Raw genomic sequence first — 19,975 nt, 5'->3', positions numbered from 1 at the left:
TTGCATTCACTAAAATTACGACAAACTTGACCATCATGCAGGTGTTGCCCCAATTTATGATAAAACACCATGACTGAACCAACTTGGAGAGGAAAGGGTCTATTCATCTTACAGATGTAGTCCATCATCCCGGGAAGTCAGAGCAGGAACATGGAGGCAGGAACTGATGCAGAGGCCACGGAGGAACGTCGTTTACTGGCTTTCTCCTCCTCATGAATTACACAACTTGTTTTCTTATGCCCCAGGACCCCTATCTGTCCAAGGTGGCACAACCACACCAGGCTAGATCCTCTCACTTCTTTAACTAAGAAGACTGTATTACAGACTTACCTGTAGGCCAATAATTGAGGCACGTTCTCAATTTAAGATCCCCCTTTCCATAACTTGTGACAATTGACAATAAATTAGCCAGAACAGATAGATGCTCAAATGTACTGTCTGAGAAACAAAGTTATACTTCAGATTATAACAGTAACATTCTCACATTGTTCTTTCCTTTAAGGGCACAGCTGTACTCTTGCAAACACAAAGCTCACCTTAACTCCTGCACTTCCATTGGGCATCTTCTGCAGTTCATAGGGAAGCCTGACTCTCTCCGTTTGCACAATGGGGTCATCAAATGATCGCCCATGAAGCTTTTTGAAGCCATGAATTGTATTTCTTACATTTGTAACTATCTGTTGGCAATAGACATGTAAATTTATCAATTAGTTAATGAGCCAAAATAAGGTAATAATCTAATACTTAAAACCACCAAATTCCTATTCTCGTATACTCAAGTTCAGAATTTTACTTTATTCTTTCTCTTGTTGTCCAATTAGAAAGTTATAGTTGAGCATGCATGTATCTTAAGTGTTATCTTTGCAGTCTCTTCTTTTCCTAGAAATTAGTGAAAGAGACAGTATAAAACCTGAAACTTTTCAAACAATATGGTGAAAATCTATTGACAAATCATCTCTGTTTTCAGTACTTTGAAAAAATTTTAGGTGTATGGGTATTGTGCCTACATGTATGTCTGTACACTTCTTGGATGTCTGGTGCCTCATAAGGCCAGAAGAAGGCATCAAATCTCTGGAGCTGGAATTACAGCTTCATATGAAGCACCATATGGGTGCTGGAACCAAACCTGTGTCCTCTGGAACAGAGGAGCAGCCAGTATTCTTAACCACTGTGCCATCTTTCCAGCCCATTCTCAGCACTTTCTATGCAGTAAATTATTTTGTTTGATGTTGTGTTTTCCTTGCACTTAAAAATACTTTATTTTGAATTATGTGCATGTAGGGGGTGTGGGTGTCTATGAGCACAGGGCTCTTAGAGGCCAGAAGAGGAACTCTGATCTCCTGGAGGTGGAGATAGTGCTGGGAAGCTGACTCTGGTCCTCTGCAAGAGCAGTGTGTGCTCTTAGCTGCTGAGACATTTCTCCAAACCTTTCCCCATTTTTATGTTTTTATTTAAATTGTTTTCAAATCATTTATCTTCCTCTCTTCTCAGTGGCTGTTTTCTTGAGAGATGTCTTATATATTGCTCCCATTGATAAGAATCACCCCTAGATCAGTATTTAAAATCCCTCCCATGAGGCATAGTGCTAAGCAACAGTCTTAACTGTAAATGACTAGTATTTTGACAAGCTAATGTTTTGTTCAAACTATATACTGCTACTTAGATGCAGTATTTGCTTTCTTAGTGACCTTCAAACGGATCTGGAACTTCCCTCATGGGATGAATGCATAGGGGTGCTCAGCCAATTTAACTCATGGGAGATTAATAATAGTACAGACTACTTTAAATAAAGGTTATTTCTGCTAATCTTACAGCACTCAAAATATGATGGTGCTTGAAAGATGACTCAGAGGCTGAGAGAGAGACCTTGCTGCTCAGTCACGAAGACCTGAGTTTGGATCCCAGCCCTGACAGCAGGTGGCGGGCAAGGCCTGCGACTCCAGCCCCAAAGCACCCACCACTCTCTGATGGCCTCGTGTGCACTGCCCCACACCTCTACATGCACAAACAGATACACACACAGAAAAAGTAACTCTTAAAAACACCAAAATGTGAGGTTTAAAATTAATAAAGGAGCTATTTTAGCAATAATTAACTTTTATATACAATATGAATGTAGAAAACATAAAACACTTTCACATATAAAGCAGAATTAAATGACATTCTTTCAAATTTTTGAGCAAAAGTTTTTAAATAAATGAGTAAATAATTCCCACAAAGTCACGAGGAAATAATGGCACATTAAATTACTGATTTTTCTGAAACAGGAAGTCACATAGATCAGGCTTTAAACTCACTTGAGATAAGCCTTGAATTCCTATCAGCGTAACTCAGCCTCCTTAGTGCTAGGTTTACAGACATGAGAACAGGAAGAAAAGACCCAGCTATACATAAAATATATGAAATAACTACCAAGGGCTTTGGTTTAGGAAAATAAAGGAAAAGTAAAACAATATAAAGCCAACAAGCTAGTGGGCAAACAGGCAAATTTTAATATTCTATTCATAAGCATTTCAGAAGTCTAGAGATATACTTAAATTTCATGATCCACATTAAGCCATGCTGGAAATTTTCTCCTTTGCTTCCCCCACCTTCTTTTACTAAGAACATGCTTACTAGTCACGGGAGTGTTCAGAAGACCACCCCTTAGAGAAGTGACCATAGTAGGACATCCAACTTTACAATTCTTAAAGAAATAAAACAAAAAATTATTCTATAACTTAAAGCAAATTTATTTCTCCTCCTCCACCTTCTACACCCCACCCTGCATTTTCTTTGCTTTGTTTTGGAAACAGTATCTCACGCAGTTTATGCTGGCCTTTAACTCTTAATCATACTGCCTCAAGAGCTGGGATTACAGGGATGAGCCACCACACCCAGCAAAGTGTGTCTGACACAATAAAAGGTGTAGACTCCGCCCTACTTGTAATTCTCAACTATGTGCTATGGTAATCAACCACCATGTAGTTAACTTTCTCGCTGAGTCAAAACAGCCACACTAGCAACATACCTGGCTCTTAGCTGCATTTCCAATGGCTCGAGTTCTGGATCCCAAAGATATACAGGCCCTGAATAAGATTAAAACAAGAGTTCCACTGTTTATCTGGTACACTGTTTATATGTTTCTCTTTATACAAAAGTAAATTTAAAATAGTTAAAACAATCATTATTTAAAAATCAGGTAGTAGAAATAAAAACTTTACATATTTCTAAACTTTATAATAACAGAATAGTGATAAAATTTTTAGTAATGGCCTGAGTCCTATTCAAAAGTAACCATATTTAGTAAAGAAAGGCTGCTCGGATTTCCACTCTGGCTCTGTGAGTTACATAAGCATCATTTGCTTCAGTTTCCCATATGGTGAGAGTGCTGACAACACCTGCTCATCAGGTTAGGTGAGGACCAGGAGAGAGAACGTAGGTGTTAAGAAATGCTTTCGACACCTGGCCCAATGTAGTTGAGGTTGCTTGTTCATTTTCTGGCCACCCAGGCCCGAAACAATCACACTGGAACTATATTAATTGCAACACTGTTGGCTTAAGTGTATTTCTAACTAGCTCTTAGATCTTAAATTAACCCAGTTTACTAATCTGTGTATCGCCACGTCCTTGTGGCCTACTGGTAAGGTTCTGTCCTGTGTCTGGAATCTGTCTCTTGCAGTGGCTACAAGGCTTCCCCTTGACTCCACATACCTTTTCCTTTATCTCTGCTTGGAATTCCTGCCTTGCTCTATTCTGCATTGTCATGGGCCCAAGCAGCTTCTTTATTAACCAATGGTGATAAAACATATTCACAGGTTACAGATGGGAATCCCACATCAGCACAATAAAAATACAAATACTTGTTGCTATTTTTTTTTTTTTTTTGGTTTTTTGAGACAGGGTTTCTCTGTGGCTTTGGAGCCTGTCCTGGTTCTTGCTCTGTAGACCAGGCTGGTCTCGAATTCACAGAGATCCGCCTGCCTCTGCCTCCCGAGTGCTGGGATTAAAGGCGTGCGCCACCATTGCCCGGCACTTGTTGCTATTTTAATCACTACATTTTACATGTCACATAAAGACTAACATTTTTTATCACGTGATTGAAGAAAATATTTCCAGGTTTAAGTTTTAACTACTAGGAACTATTCAATCAACAAATACTGTACATACATAAGCTACTTTCTATCCTTGAATAATTTAAAATTTGTTGAAAAATCCAACAGAACACATACCATTATGAAAAAGAACAATCACCTCCATATAATAGTCTAGAAAAAATTCTTTTTAAAAATAATTTATATTTTTTTAAAAAAAATCTTTTCTCATTTTACGTACCAATCCCAGGTCTCCCTCCCTCCCTCCATCCACCCCACCCGCTATCCACTCCTCACAGAGGGTAAGGCTTCCCATGGGAGCCAACAAAGCCTGGCACATCACAGGAAAAGCAACTTCTAAATTAAGACTTGAAAAGAGACAAAAGCATTTAATTTATAGCTGTCTTGTGCAAACTGATGTTCCAGGCCATTAGAATTTGAAAAACAGTTTTGGCACCAATACCGTATTGTCACAGGTGCTCAAGTTAGATATGGTTTCCCTATAAAGGTTCATATGCTAAAAACCTGATCCCAAATATAAGGACACCGAGATGGCAGACCTCTGAGACGTAGTACCTAGGAGCCAGATCATGGGCACCAAACTCTGAAAATCAGTGCCCATTTTACGGAAGCATGTCAGGCCTCCTCCACATACAGCATGTCACCTTTGCGACACAGCCAGAGGCCCTTGCCAGAACACCAGCACTGGGCAGGCTGTGTCCTCCAGCCACTAGGATCTGGAGCCAAGTAATTTCCTTAGAAGCTCCTAGGTTGACACTTTTCCCTGACAGTCCCATACAAACAGCATTCCTGATCCTCCCAACCTAAGCATCTCCTAGCATCTAAAAACCCACTTCCTCCATAGTATAATTGCCATCTAATACAATTTCTTCTCCAGCTGAATCTCTAGACCAAATGTGAAATCTGTGAGGGAACGAGGCATTGTCCTCATTGCACCATTCAATGTGGCAGCCAATGCTCACACGTGGGAGATAAAATTTAAATTAAAACAACAAAATTCTGTGCCTCAAAACTAGCCACATTTCAGGTTAGTATACTCGCATGTAGCCAGTAGACATAAAAAACTATACAGAGAACAAATATATATATATATATATATATATATATATATATATATATATATATATATATATATATATATATATAATAGAAAGTTCTACTGCACTGGCCAGGAGCACTGCCTGCCTGGTGAACAGGAAGGACACTTTCTGAAAGACCAGGAATATGGATCCTAAGGGTAATTAGGAAGAATACAACTTGGTTAGTTTCATAGTTGGGTTTGACTAAGATAGTATCCAGTCAGACTATATAGGGCCTCAACAACCCAATTATAAACTGAAATGTTTGCATCCAGTAATCAAATTCATTAAGTTTCCGAGTAATGGAGAGAACGATGTATGGTGATGGATAATACGAAACAAAGGTTGTATCTCAGAGCATGGCTTGCTAAGCGCTGACCTATCACACTGAGGCCCACTGGACTTTGAATTCAGCCATCTCTACATCTGGCTGCTCCTCTTAATTTTTCCACATAAGCTTTAAAAATATCCCTACTTTTTCTTTTCCCTTCCTAGGCTAGATCACAGCATTCTTGGCCTTTTGTGGCCACTGTGTTGCTGCCCGATGAATAATGACACAAGAGAGATAGCAAGCAAGCGTCCATCTCCACTTCCTTGGAGAGCCGTTATGACTCTCTTCTCATGTTGCCACTTTGGCTAAACAATGTGTTTGTTTCAACTACAGTGTCAGGGTGTCCGGAAAGCAGAGTTTCTCAACCATGCAATCCTGATGCTCCTTCTGTTGAGCTGCACTGCGACAGTTGAGTCCGCTGGCCTCTTCCCACAAGATGCTAATAGTACCCTCTACTCCCACTCTCAACTCTGGCAACCACAGTTGGGCAAAGTAACTTCTAGCTGAGAACTGCTGCCTTGGCACAGATCTCAAGAAGTTTCTGTAAAACATGATTCTATAGATGCTAAACTAACTTGGGAAAACATTGCTTTAAGAGACTTTCAGTGCTTATCAGTAAAGAGGCTTGAGAAGCTCTTCAGAGAAGAGAAGCCCAAATACTGCTTAACTATCTGGGGAAAATGCTACGGTAGAAGACAAAGAGGGAGGAATTGTTCTCAGAATGGCATATTGATGCTATAGGCTCTCAAACATGTTTTTTAGAAAAATAAACTTTAGACATATATAGTTTAATGACAACAAAGAACTTCCAATCTTTTATTATGGCCAAAAGGATTAAATATTTTAACAAATGGAAAAATAATGTAAGTTTTTAATATACTTATTAAACATAAATTGAAAGTTAAATTAGCTTATAACTTGAGGCCATTAACTGAAACCACACAGACAAATACTTAAGCTGATCAGGTATTAGACATAGCAATGCATGCCTTTCATCTCAGCACTTGGGAGGCTGAAGCAGGAGGATCAAGTCCAAGATCACTTCGGGCTACTTACTCAAAATCTTATCTCAAAAAACAAAAGCAGAAACTGATCAGTGATTGTAGATACATAGTATTAGATTATTAGGCAGAATATTTTAGGATATAGTCTTAATTAAAATTCACCCAGTCCAAACACAAACATAAATTCACAATTTTAAGGTTCTTTAAATTGTGAATACCTGGCTAGAACACTTGTAAACTATCATCTGCAACATACCTTTATAAATGAAGTTCTACCAGACCTCAGTTATGATCATTAAGTTTTACAATGCTCATAGATTAAAAAGACTACCAACGGTATGGAAACATCATAAGTTCATACCACTTATTTGTATTATGAAATGTCAGATTCCTTACCTATAAGATCAACGTAATGACTGGAGAATCACTTTATTTTGTCTTGTATTAAAACTTGACAGTTTTAAAACAGTCTTAGGTCTGGCTATTTTCTAATTTGTACCATCAAACCTTATAGCCCCCTAAACAAACTTAATTTAAAAAAACAAAGCAGCAAATCTAGTCACTGGATTTTTTTAGAAGCAAAATAACTATACTAGTTTATCATTCAGTAAATGTGAATTCTCAAAAACAAAACAAAACAAATCCAAAACCCAACCCCAACCCCGCAAAGTAAAAAGAAACGAAAAGGTAGTTATTGTAACATTATTTGCAAAAATAAAATATAAACACATGAAGGTAGAACGGGGGATGAACTAATAAAATGATTACAAAAACACTAAAACTGATGCTAACTGATGGTACAGAAATACTTTACAGAGAAGTTAGTGAACAGAACAACAATCTATTTTCCCCTTTCTATCTTAAAAACAAATAGAACCGTCTAGAAGTTTTATTTCTGGATAGAATTATTTTTAATTTTATCTTTTCATGTACCTATATTTCTAAGCTTAAGAATAACGTTTTTCTCATAATACACTTAATAAATGAATAAATCCTGAGTAAATTATTGGTCCTGGGATTAAGACGGCTACCTGACTTATATCCACATTTGATTATATAAACATCTAGAATTTCAACAGAGAGGTGATGGTCAATCTTGAAAAAAAAGGAGGCCTAAAGCATTCCAGGCTACATCTGGAAAGTAATCATAGTCTTTTGCATTCATGTTTGCATACTGACATATTCTTAAACAACTCCTGGATCGTAGTAACCTCAGCATTTAAAGATGGTTTAACATTGATCGTGGCTAACGTTAGTTTGCTTTAAAATTAAGTCTGGATCATTTCCTTTCTGTAAAAGTACAGGAACAGAATTTGCCTCATAAAATTACAGGCTACAGGAGCCCACAAGAAGAGTTTTTCACAAGCGAGTGTTATTTGTGTTCGTTGCCAATAAACTTCCCACGTTTCCATGACATAACGCTACAAAGTCTTTCATCAAGTTCATAATGGAAGCACTCCACAGTCCTGTTTATACAGGAGAGTCGCCTCTGACTCACCACCCATTCACCCTGTAGAAACACACTTCAGGTCGTAGCCTCTGACCTCAGCAATCTCTAATCGACAGGATTATTAACATGCTCGACCCAGATTCCCACTGCCCAGGCTCTCCCAGCGAACGCACCGTTAACCTAACCCCATCGGAAACCGGTCAGATGGTCTCAAATTCTCAAGGACAACCCCTCGTCTCCCCTAGAAACAGGCGGACTGCCGAAGAAATACACCAGATGCGTCTAGGGTTAGGATAACTGCCATTCATTTTCTGAGCGTGCAGAGCGAGGGGTCACTTTTCTGGGAAAGCTGTCGCTCAGGGAGCTGGGGGGAGGGTGGAGGAGGGAGGGTGGGACACGCAGAGCTAGCACGGGATCATCCCAGGCCGGGGTGCGCAGGCCAGCGGGGTCCTTCCTTCGTGCCCGGGACGCCGCGGGGCTCTAGCGGGTCAAGGGCGCCTGCGGTCGGCGGGGGCGAGCGAGGCGGCCCGCGGTCCCCCGCCCCACAACCCCGGCTGCCGACGCTGCACCTGTCCCGGACCCCACCCGAGCCCGGGGGGCGGGCGGCACTTACGGCGTGCACCTGTCGCTGTACTCGTTGGCGATGGTCTCGATGCCGCCGCTCCTCGCCACCGCGACGTAGCAGTTGAGGAAGCCGAGGTCAATGCCCACCACCGACATCCCGCCTCCGGGTCGGGTTGCGGGGACCGCGTCCCGCTGCGGGCCGCTACCGCGGGCGCTGCGACTCCTGAGAGAAGCAAAGGAGAGGCCCCGCTCTCCGTGAGTCACAGAATCTAGGGCAGGGGCGTCCGAACTGCGGAGGTGGAGCCGCCCGCCTGCGCCGCGCCGCCTCCGCCGGGGCCCGCCGCCTCCTCGCCACTGCGGTTCGCCGCCCCCAACCGGCAGTTACTGCGCTCTGCGCCTGCGCGCTCGGCCCCGGGAGGCGCGAGCCACCGGTCGGCTGCGGCTCGGCGGCCTCGCCCTCGGCCGCTCCCGTCAGCGCTCGGCAACGGCTCGCTGCGCAGCGCCGGGTTCGAGAAGGCGCTGGGAAAGGGGGAGGCCGCGGAGCCGCGGGCAGGGGCTGGGCGGGCGGTCGCGCAACTAAAGGCGAGGCCAAGCGGTCTCCGGGCAACCGGGGGCGGGGGAGGCGGCGGCCAAAGGACGCCGCTCTCGGGAGCGCCGCTCTCAGCACTGCCGCCCGCCTCGCCTCGGCGTCTCAATCCTCAGCACCGCCCGCCCGCCCCCCTCCTCCCGCGGTCCCCGAGACCCGCGGCCTGCTCGCTCACCTGCCGGCCTCGTCGCCCCGAGGGGCCCATGTGCGGCTCGCCCCAGGCGCCCCCCCGCCGCCTCTCTGTGAGGTGGAGCCCATTGTGCGGTGCCCCGGCCACGCCCGCCTCCCAGCCACCCCGCTGCGCCCGGCCCTGGCCTCTGACTTTGAGTGCGAACACCATGAAAGCCCTTCTTCTAGGCATTGACCTGTTGCCCAGTGAGCTGCAGAAAAGAGGCTGCCGTGGGCCGCGTGCTGCCTGTGCGCTTGGACAAGTTTTGCACTTACGAAGGCTGCTTCTTTCCGTGCACATTCCAGCGCGAACTCCGTTCTTTCTCCTCTAGCTCCTTTTTGGTGTCCTCTTCCTTAGGGTCCAGTTCTTCATGCTTCTGCTCACCCTTCTTCTCCAGTTCCTCGTGTAAGCCCTGTTTCATCTCCTCCAAGTTTTCGCGTGCCTCCTGTTCTGCCCCGGAAGCAGGCGCGGAGTTTTTACCCGCATGTTGAGGATTCTCAGAGTCCCTGTTTGTGCCCCTTTTCTTAAGACGTTTACTCAGACGTTTCACTATTAGCACCGCGGTCACGGCAACAGCAGCAAGTATGGCAATAGCTTTTGTTGTTGTTACTACAATGAATGGGAAGTACATTTCAGGAACGACACCAAGTCAACTGGAAGGTCACTCTTGCCTCAACTGCTGTGTCTTTAAAGAACCTTTCTCGTCCAGAGTTTGCGGGAGGCATGCTCCGTCCCATTCAACACTTCCCTAGGAGACCTCGCGACTTGGCTTCCCAGCCAACTGTGCGCGCACAGAGCAGGGATTGGGTGCTTCCGGCCCTTCAGAACTCTGAGTCTCAGTGGCTTCCATTACTTCGTTGCCTCATTATCATCCTCAGGGATGATGATCTATCACTTGCTAGATTTGTTCCTGGATAACCTTGAAACTCTCCTAGGATCACAAATTCCATTTTGTATCTATGATGTCTTTGGAACCTCGGGTGTTTTTTTTTTCTCTTTAAAACAACAAAACCCTTAAAATATTAAAAAGAAATCATTGATGCCAGAAACAAAGAGTTCACACTCTTTATAGCTAACAGGAGGAAATGACTACTTAGAAGTTAAAACAGGAAGAGTATTAAAACTTTTAGTTTTTAGGAAATGTTTTATATGGATTTAGGTTGTAATCCCAGGCATACATAACTTGTGCTGCCTCTAAGACCTTTCTATCTGGTTGATCCACCTATACTTCCTGCCTGGCCAATCACCTTTTACTTAAAACATGATTGACAGAATACAGACAATTCTCCTGCACCAAGACTCTAACATCCTCTTATTCCCGAGATAAATCAGCTATCCAAAGATGATTGTTTTCAGATATGTCACATTTGACTTGATTATGTAGACCATTTCCATCTAAATTCACAATTGAAACTGACTGTTTGGCTTCCTTTATTCTTTTTAAGATAAGACTAGTTTTCTTAGTTTTTTAAAAATTTATAAGACACAAGCACCAAAGCAACTCACAGAAGAGTTTATTTGGGACTTAAATTTGAGAGCATTAGTGCCCATGATTGTCATGGTGGGGAACATGACGGAAGGCAGGCAGGCAGGCAGGCAGGCAGGCACTGAAGCAGCAACTGAAAGCATACATCTTGAGCCACAAGAGGAAGACACAGAACGCTAACTAGAAATGGTGTGGGCTTTTGAAACTTCAGAGCCAACTCTAGTGACACATCTCCTCCAACAGTCCCAACAACTGGGAACCAAGCATCAACGAGCCTGCGGGGTCGCTCTCGCTCACACTCCACAGTAGCTTTGGAGAATCAGAAGGGATTCCTCTTTTCCGCTGGCAAAGATTTATGACCACCAGTCAGCACATTATTTTGGTGACTATAATATACTCGTGGTTTTTACTATTTTGAGTCAGCAGTCATATTTTTATTGAAAATTACTATTTTATCTATCTACACTTTTGAATTGGCACACATTGATTTATTCAGGTCAAATCTCCTTAGCATTTTTATTTTTTTCCATTCTTAATTTTGCCTATGTCATTTCCTTGGTTCGTATCACTATTATTAAAAGAATCAGCTTTTGGTTTTTCTGGCCTTTATGTTTATGTCTTCATTTTGTTGTTGTTGTTGTAGCTGCTCTTTACTGTTTCTTTTTGTTCTTGCCAATTGGGGATTGAACCCAAGATCTCACACATGCTCAGAAGCATTCTGCAACTGAGCTATTGCCTCAGCCGGGTCTATTTTCCCCTTTCCTAATCCCTACAGCTAAACGTCTGCTTCACTAATGTGCTGGTTGGTCTCATGCCAGTTCCACACAGCTAGAGTCATTTGAAAAGATGGAATCTCAATTAAGAAAATGCTCCCACCAGACTGGCCTGTGGTACATTTTTCAGTGATTGATGTGAGACCGCCCAGCCCATTGTGCATGGTGACACCCCTGGGCAGGTGATCCTGGGGTGTAAAAGAAAGCAGAATGAACAAGCCTTGAAGAACATGGCAATAAGCAGCACCCGTCCATGGCCTCTTCATCAGCTCCTGCCTCCAGGTTCCAGCCTTGACTTCCTTTCATAATGGACTGAGATGTGTGATATCTTTTCATAATGGACTGAGATGTGTGATATCTTTTCATAACAGACTGAAATATGGAAGTGTAAGCAAAATAAACACTTTCCTTCCCAAGTTGCTTTTGGTCATGGTGTTTTATCATAGCAATAGAAACCCTAAGACAATGTTCAATGTCTTATAATTCATGTATATGAAGCCTTAAGAAAATTCCTTCTAAATATTATTTTAGCTATAATCCTACCCAAATTTTCAAACATTGAAACAGAAGAGTGAGAAATGAAGATTAAAAATACCTTATTGCTAGTAGCATTAATGTCTGATATATTTGTGGATTGGTGATTATTGAACCCTAGATATAAGGAAATTTACCTACCTAAGCATAGTGTAATTGACATCACATTCAAGCCTCCTCCTATAAAACTTAGATTAGAAGGAAGAGTGGAATGTATGTAGACTCACAAGTGAAGTAAAAAGGGGGACAAATTATCCCCAAATTCACAAAAGTCAGCATTTTCCTTTCAAAGCCAGTAAGCACTCAGCCAGGTTTATGACCTGTTATCTCCCTACTTCTTACATACCATTCCTCTGTTCAGGTTAGTAAATCTTTCAGCAAAGGTCTCTGAATGATGAAACATTAAAAAAAATATTCTCTTAAAACAATGAGAGTCATAATTTAGCTGGGTATAACTTTTAGGGGGTACTGGTGATTTTAACCCAGGACCCCATGCATGCCGAGCACATACTTTACCACTGAGTTACATTCCCAGCCCCTAGAATTAATTGACAGTGTTTCCCCTCTTTGGAGATCCAATTATCAAGGAATCTAAATATTAATCCTTTTAAAGTTGTTGGTTGGTCTGTTTCTCCTATTTTGGCATTTCGTAATTATGAGTCTGTGGATTTTACTTATTCAATGTATATTTTGTTAACCTTTAATACTTTTCAGTTTTAATTTTTTCTTTGAAATAATGATGGGAGCACTGGAATAACAACAGCTCAGAAGCCAAGAGTGATTGCTGCTCTTCCAGAGGACCGGGGATGGGTTCCCAGCACCCACATCAGTTTGCACATAACTAATTCTAGTTCCAGTGTGCACACATTGTGCTGCACATTGGCTCATGTAGGCACACACAAATACATAACATAATATTATAAAAAGAATGGCTTCCATCACGACATTTTCATACACAGGTATCATTGTACTTGGTGCAAATTCACCCTTCAAGGTGGTTGAGAATCTTGAGAAGTATAAACCACTGTTCCTTTTGCTGATGCCTCTCACTCCTTCCTATTTCTTTTGGATTAAATAGAATCCACGGAGTTTCTTCATTCAAGCCTCAGCGATTCTTTGAGCATCTTTTGACACCTGATTTTAACTCCAGTTTACCACCTCCACCTTTACAGACTTGCTTGTATCTTAATACTGCCTCCTTTTTATTAAAAACACAACTGATCTAGTAATTTTAAATATAAATATTCAGTCTATTAGAGTATCCTTTACATTTTAAGGCTGAGTTGCAAATTCGTTTGTTGCGTTCACCAACTCTGCCACATGATTTTGTTCCCCAATGTTATAACCATAAACGTCTCTTACTGGAGCCTCTTTTATCTGTAGGGTTTTTCTCAACCAAAGTTGTATTTCTTTGTGACACACAGAACAAATGTAGATTCCTACAAACAACACGGACTGCATGAGACACATTCAAATTTGCTAAGACACTAGAGAAGTTTTCGTCCAAAAACAATGGCTAGGTGTCTAGTCAGAAACTACACAGGAACCAAGCGAACCAATTCCTTCTTAGTGGTTGTGAAACAGGAAAGAAAGAGGCAAGAGATGTTCAGCGCATTATTTTTAATTGTTTTTATGGAGTGATACATTTTTCTCCACTCACCTCCCTCCCCTCTCCCCTTTTACCGTCTCTCATGACCACCACGCTCCCAGTTTAGATCTTTAGATCTCAGGAGATCTTGTCTTTTTCTCCTTCCTATGTAGATCCATGTAGATCTCTTTTAGGGTCCTCTTTGTTGTCTAGGTTATCTGGGGTTGTGGAATGTAGGTTGGTTTTTTTTTTTTATGTCTAGAAGCCACTTATGAGTGAGTACATAATATATTTGTCTTTCTGGGTCGGGGTTAACTCACTCAGGATGTTTTTTCTCGTTCCATCCGTTTGCCTGCAAATTTCAAGATGTCATTTTTTACCACTGTGTAGTACTCCATTGTGTAAATATACTACATTTTCTTTAGCCATTCTAAATGGTCGAGGGGCATTTAGGTTGTTTCTAGGTTCTGGCTATTCCGAATAATGCTGCTATGAACATAGTTGAACACATGTCCTTGTGGTATGATTGAGCATCCTTTGGGTATATACCCAACAACAGTATTTCTGGGTCTTTAGGTAGATTGTTTCCTAATTTTTTTGAGAAATTGCTATAATGATTTCCAAAGTGACTGTACCAGCTTGCACCCCCTCCAGTCAAGAAGGAGTGTTCCCTTTACCACACATCCTCTCCAGCATAAGAGATCATCAGTGTTTTTGATCTTGGTCATTCTGATAGGTGTAAATTAGAATCTCATTCTAATGTTGTGATTTGCATTTCTCTGATGGCTAAGGATGTTGAGCATTTTCTTAAGTGTCTTTCAGCCATTTGAGATTCATCTGTTGAGAGTTCTCTGGTTAAGTGTCTACCTATTTCTTTTTTTCTATTGGAAGAACTCAAGAAACTTGACATCAAAAGAAGCAATGCAACATTTAAAGATAATACCGGACTACAGCTGGCTAGTGATGTTACCCTAGCTGTCTCATTAGACATGCTTAAAACTCACATGATTTATTTCAGATGTAAAATGCTAGGTGACTGACTATTTCTCACAAATTCTCTAAGTTCATTCTTATTTAGAAAAAAACTCCCCATCGTTTTATTATTAATGAATGAGTTCAGAAACCATTTTTGAATATTAACCCTATAGTGTAAGGATTTCTGCATCCAGAGAACACTAAGAAGTGCTAATTTTGGCACCAAAACTTAGCTATGCATCGTTGTCTATTAGACACCAAATCATCCCAAGTAATATTTTTCCACGTGAATAGAAAAACAGAACAAATCGGAATTCTAATAAAAGCTCCTTTCAAAAAATCCAGTCTGACTTTCATTTTCTTCAATCAAGGCTTCCATTTAGACTTTTGTTAATGATAAATAAAAACAGAACTTACAAAGTAAAATACATCACTGTTCTTTACTGTGTGTATTAAATGCCCTACTGTCAACAAGTCAAACATTTCAAACCAGGGTTTCAAATGCCAAGGATTATTACTATGCCACTCTTCAGTAACTTCACTCAATTAAGCCTGCCAATGCAGTGGCAAAAAAGGGGGAAACAACAACAAAACAAAACAAAAAACAAACAAAAAACCCCAAAACCAAAGGCAAATGTGTTGCATTATAAGGGCTTAAAAGACATACCCCAATTTCTGCCCTTCTCACTGGCACTGACTTCAATAACCCAGGTCTGCCACGTCTCACTTCAACAAGAAGCCTATTGAGAATACACACACACACACACACACACACACACACACACTGACAAGGTTAAATACTTCCTGGCTTATCAGTTTTCTTCTAATACAAACAGAAGTAGCCATTGTCTTCCGTTTAAATAACTGTCCTGTTTTGAGTGTTTAAGGAATTGAAAGGTGGCCCTTAGGATGGCCTGTAGCAACATCTTTAAACTTTAACTCTTCTTGCTTCATCACACTGATTTGATATTTGTCATAAGAGACATTTAATGTGCAAACTGGAAAAATAAATGTGGAGGAAGGGGCTTCTTTTTTCTTACATTATCATTTTTTTAAAAAAATTTTATTTAAGTTTTTTTTTTCATTTTATATAGCAACTACAGTTCTCCTTACCTCTCCTCCTCTCACTCTCCCCACTTTCCCCCTACCTAGCTCCCTCAGAAAGGTAAGGCCTCCTCTGGAGAGTCAACAAAGTCTGGCATATCAAGTTGGGCAGGACCAACCCCTTCCTACTGCATCATGGCTGAGCAAGTTATCCCTCCATAGGGAATGGGTTCCAAAAAGCCTGTTCATGCACTGGAGATAAATCCTGGTGCCACTGCTAGTGTCCCCAGTGGCCTCAAAACTGCCCAAGCAACAGAACTGTCACCTATATTCAGAGGACCAAGCCTATGAAGGTCTCCCAGCTATCAGTCCAGAGTCACTGAACTCATGTCAGCTGACTCTGTGGTTTTCCTCATCATGATCTTGACCCCTTTGCTCATATAATCGGAAGAAGGGACTTCTTGAAATGATGTGCCCAGTCAATTCAATTCTTTATAGTATCTTTCCACTCAGATGAAATTGATCCTAACGAAACACATATTAGGTCATAACTTTTCAGTTGAGTATGAAGAGAGCACGTTTACCCACATGTACCCTGTGAAAGCCCTGTGCGGATGTTAGCAGTATCTATAGCTACACCCACCCCTTATACCTGTACCTGTACAGTGGCATCACTGGTCAGGGGGGCCTTGAGTTACTAATAACAAGGGACATCTCCACTCACTTGGCTCAAGATTATCAAGATTACAGAATTCCACTGTATTAACCAGGCCTTGCACTCCTCAATCGGTTCCCCAGACTGTCTCCATCACCCAGATACTGCACTACACCCAAAGGATTATATCTGTATACAGTTTGCTCTGGGTGGACAAGCATTATCTCCAAGTATTACCTCCAACCTAAGTCATGGGAGCTCTGGAAATTCCCTATCTATGAAATATATTAACAAGTGTGCCTAGCTATCACGATCAACCTTTTTCAACAACTGGGAGTGCGGTGGCTGTTCTGGGTGTTGGCTACATCTGGAACTAACTAAAACTCAAGGAGCTGGGTACGCATGTGAGAGTTAAACCATTGGCAGCGGGAAGGACTGCCATTAATCCAGACCTTTTGAGATGGTGCGGTCTGGGCCACACATGAAAGAAGGAAGTCCTTTGTTCTTTGTCTGCTTGCCCTCGATCTGGCAGGCAAGTCCATTCCTTCACTGGAATTAGAGCCTGGTTCTTTGGGATTCTGGAACATGCTAAAGACCAGCTGAGACACCCAGCCTTATGGCCTGAACAACTACTGGATTGTTGGGACTTTCTGTTGCTATACAGCCATTATTGGAGCAGCAGGACCACAGCCTTTAAGCCACTTGTAAATCATATATATATTCAATCAGTTCTGTTCCTCTAGAGAACCCTAATATAGGAAGTCTCTCACACACATATAGTTAGCAAAATTTCTCTGGAATATAGCAGGCAACATCCATTCTGGGTAGCAATTACCATCAGCTGGTTTTGCCTAGTTCTTGTTCAGCTCTCCATTGCTATACACCATCTTTTACTAGTTCCTTCCCGTCTTCAGCCGGTGAGTGTAGGAGTAATCCAAGAGATTGAGCCTCCATCTGTGACAGTACTGCCTCATGCTAGCACGGCCACTGACATGGAGTAAATTGGCTGCTTTTCCACAGGGCATTTCATTGGGTAATAAAAGACTCAAATTCTTCATCTTCAGACACCCAACATTATATGGGGATGATTTTTCTTTAAAATTACGCTGGGAAACACACCGAGGGAAACTTAACCCACAGAAGGAAGGGTTGAAACAAAGCGATTTTCTAAGGTGTGAAGACAGGTGGTTGAAGGGAAGGTGGAAGGTTTCCAACTATAATCCCAGACCTACCAGGCCCCAAATTATATAGTAAAGTCCTTACATGCTATAGATTTATATTTCGAGTCTGGGTCTCAATCTGTACCCCAGGTGGGTGCTCAACCTGTGATTCTCCTGCCGCACCTTCATATGTGCTATGATTTCATGTGTGCCTGGCTTAGATAGAAATACCATCTCTAGTGTTAATATATCATAATCTGGTTCCCCTCTGAAGAGAAAAATCATCTCTAGAGCTTGGATGGGTCAGCCCAAGGGAAAGCACCTCCAGGTGATGGAGGGAGACGGGACTCAGGTGGGAGGGCGGATGTGTGAAGGCTCCGTCAGGGGTGGGCAGAGGAGGTGGAGAAGCTGCATCCAGCTGCTCTGAATGACTCACATTCAGGCATGTGAAGGAGACAACAGCCTGCCCCTCTGCAGTATTTATATTCCAAGTCATGAAAGCATGGCAGACAGGTTTTCGGTTCTTCTTGTTGGACAACAGTTTCCAAACTTAGCACATTTTTTTAAAAAAAATTTAATTTGGAGTTTCTGCACCATGCAATGTGAACATATGTATGTTCTGGATGGTGGGTGCCACATGCTTGCATCCTTATCCTCCACTTTTTCCTTCTTAGTCAATGTAGTTCAGGCTACCCTTGAACTTGTGGCAATTCTGTCTCTGCCTAAACACTGGGATTCCAGATGTACTCCCAGAGTTCGTAAGCATTCCTCAGCACTTTTCAGCTTTACTGGCTAGTATCTGAGCTGGAAGGCACGAGGAGCTTCAATTTCAAGTCCCCAGGTCAGCCAGAGCTGAAATCCTATTTTCATGTGGGTGTCAAAACTACCCCGGTGTTGGCACTAGTGTTTTTGAAACCTACGAGTGGCTGCAATGGTCACTTCTACTTATTTCCAAAGTCTTACATATCTTCCTCCTTCCTTTTACTAAGAAATTACCCTCAAGCCCCTTTGAATAATTTATCTGTGTTTATGGGAGATGGACAACCATACCAGCAAAATCTGACGTATTGGTGCTTCCAATATACACCTGAGAGTTGCATGACCCAGAATCTTTTTCAACTGGAGTAATGCTTTGATTTGCTATCTTGTCTCTACTCTCATTGTCCTCCCCCATCCCCACCAATTACAGAGCCTACCTGTCCTCCTATAGCACAGATTTGATTTTGGTAGTTTTTAAATAGTGGTTGTCCATTGCCTGAACATTCAGCTCTGTAAATCAGAGTCCTTCATTGCTTGATTCCCATGGGGTTTGGATGTGTCCCCTCTAAGGTGTCCTGAGTTGTGCCCTTAAGAGGTGACGAGGCCATGCGGGCTCCTGTCTCATTAATGGAGTCAAGAGCTCTATAAACGAAGTGTCACATGGTTTAGAGGCTGCTCCTGCTTGCTCTGCAGGACACAGCAGCACAGCTGCTGCCTTGAGTGTCCGGCGGCAGAAGTACAGAGAACAGGCTCTTTATAAATTATTTGGTGTATTTTGTCCTCGCAGAACAAAGTGAACTCATCTCCTCTCACTCTCCTGACACGGTTTCTGCACCAGCTGTTTAATGTCCACTCTTCGGGCCACTTGGCATTGCCCGAATGTGAGCTGACCATTTCAAGTTCCTGGGCCATTATCTTTTTTGAGCCCTGTGCCAACTTCCCATGTTTCAGACCAACACGGTGTAAGACTCAGTTTAAAGTCATCAGGCCTCCCTTTGCTGTCTGCTAGCTGATTCTGTTTCTTTCCTTTGATAGCACTTGGTACCTTAATCTTTTCTGGTCTACCCACCATAAGAACTCCAGATTCTGACTGTTAGGTTATGAGTATGTGCGGTGGACTTCTCGACCAGCGAGAAAGAACAACCACCACACGAGGATTCTTCTCAGATCACGCTTTATTGGAGTGCCCTTGGTTGAGAGAGAGCATGAAGCGAAGGGGCCAGAGAGCACTAAAGCAGCTGTTTATATCTGAAAATGGAACACGGGTCGTCCTGTGATTGGCTGCCACCAACAGCTGACACCAGACTGCATCGGGATAGGCCCAGGGACCCTTATCCACCGCGCATGCGGGAAGCGGGGGACACGCAGCTCTCAAAGGCTTAGCCAAATATGGAGTTGTTTATTTCCAACAAGACAGGATGTCGGCGCCATCTTGTAATGGTGATCCTGTCCGGCTCACTACAAGTATGGACTGTATCTGGTTTTATATGCTTCATACTAGTGAAGTCTTAAGTATATGAGTAGTTTTGAAATAAATGGGAAATCTATCCTGTAATAACTGCTATAAAAAGGATTTGCATAGAAGTTTAAAAAGCTTTCATATTCAAAAGACCAAAAATGAGGCAGGTGATTGTGGCACATGCCTTTAATACCAGGAGGCAGAGGCTGGCAGATTTCTGAGTTCCTGGACTGCCAGGGCTACAAAGAGAAACAGTCTAGAAACC

The 19,975-nt window shown here is 42.3% G+C and overlaps 1 protein-coding gene across 1 annotated transcript in view; it reads right to left on the bottom strand.

Annotated features, from left to right (window-relative positions):
* Nucleotides 1–8,902, bottom strand: part of Hspa4l (heat shock protein family A (Hsp70) member 4 like) — a 47,578-nt gene extending 38,676 nt beyond the window's left edge. Inside the window, exons 1-3 of the mRNA XM_075951055.1 lie at nucleotides 8,572–8,902; nucleotides 3,011–3,068; nucleotides 537–677 (exon numbers count right to left, since the gene is read on the bottom strand). Coding sequence (XP_075807170.1) covers nucleotides 537–677; nucleotides 3,011–3,068; nucleotides 8,572–8,678 — 306 coding nt within the window. The 5' untranslated portion in view covers nucleotides 8,679–8,902. The remainder of the gene's footprint in view (nucleotides 1–536; nucleotides 678–3,010; nucleotides 3,069–8,571) is intronic.
* Between the last annotated feature and the right edge of the window lie 11,073 nt (nucleotides 8,903–19,975).

This window comes from Microtus pennsylvanicus, chromosome 16, assembly GCF_037038515.1.
Source record: "Microtus pennsylvanicus isolate mMicPen1 chromosome 16, mMicPen1.hap1, whole genome shotgun sequence".
NCBI classification, from domain to species: domain Eukaryota; kingdom Metazoa; phylum Chordata; class Mammalia; order Rodentia; family Cricetidae; genus Microtus; species Microtus pennsylvanicus.
The sequence above is the reverse complement of the archived record's forward strand: the minus strand, read 5'-3'. Positions and strand labels throughout refer to the sequence as shown.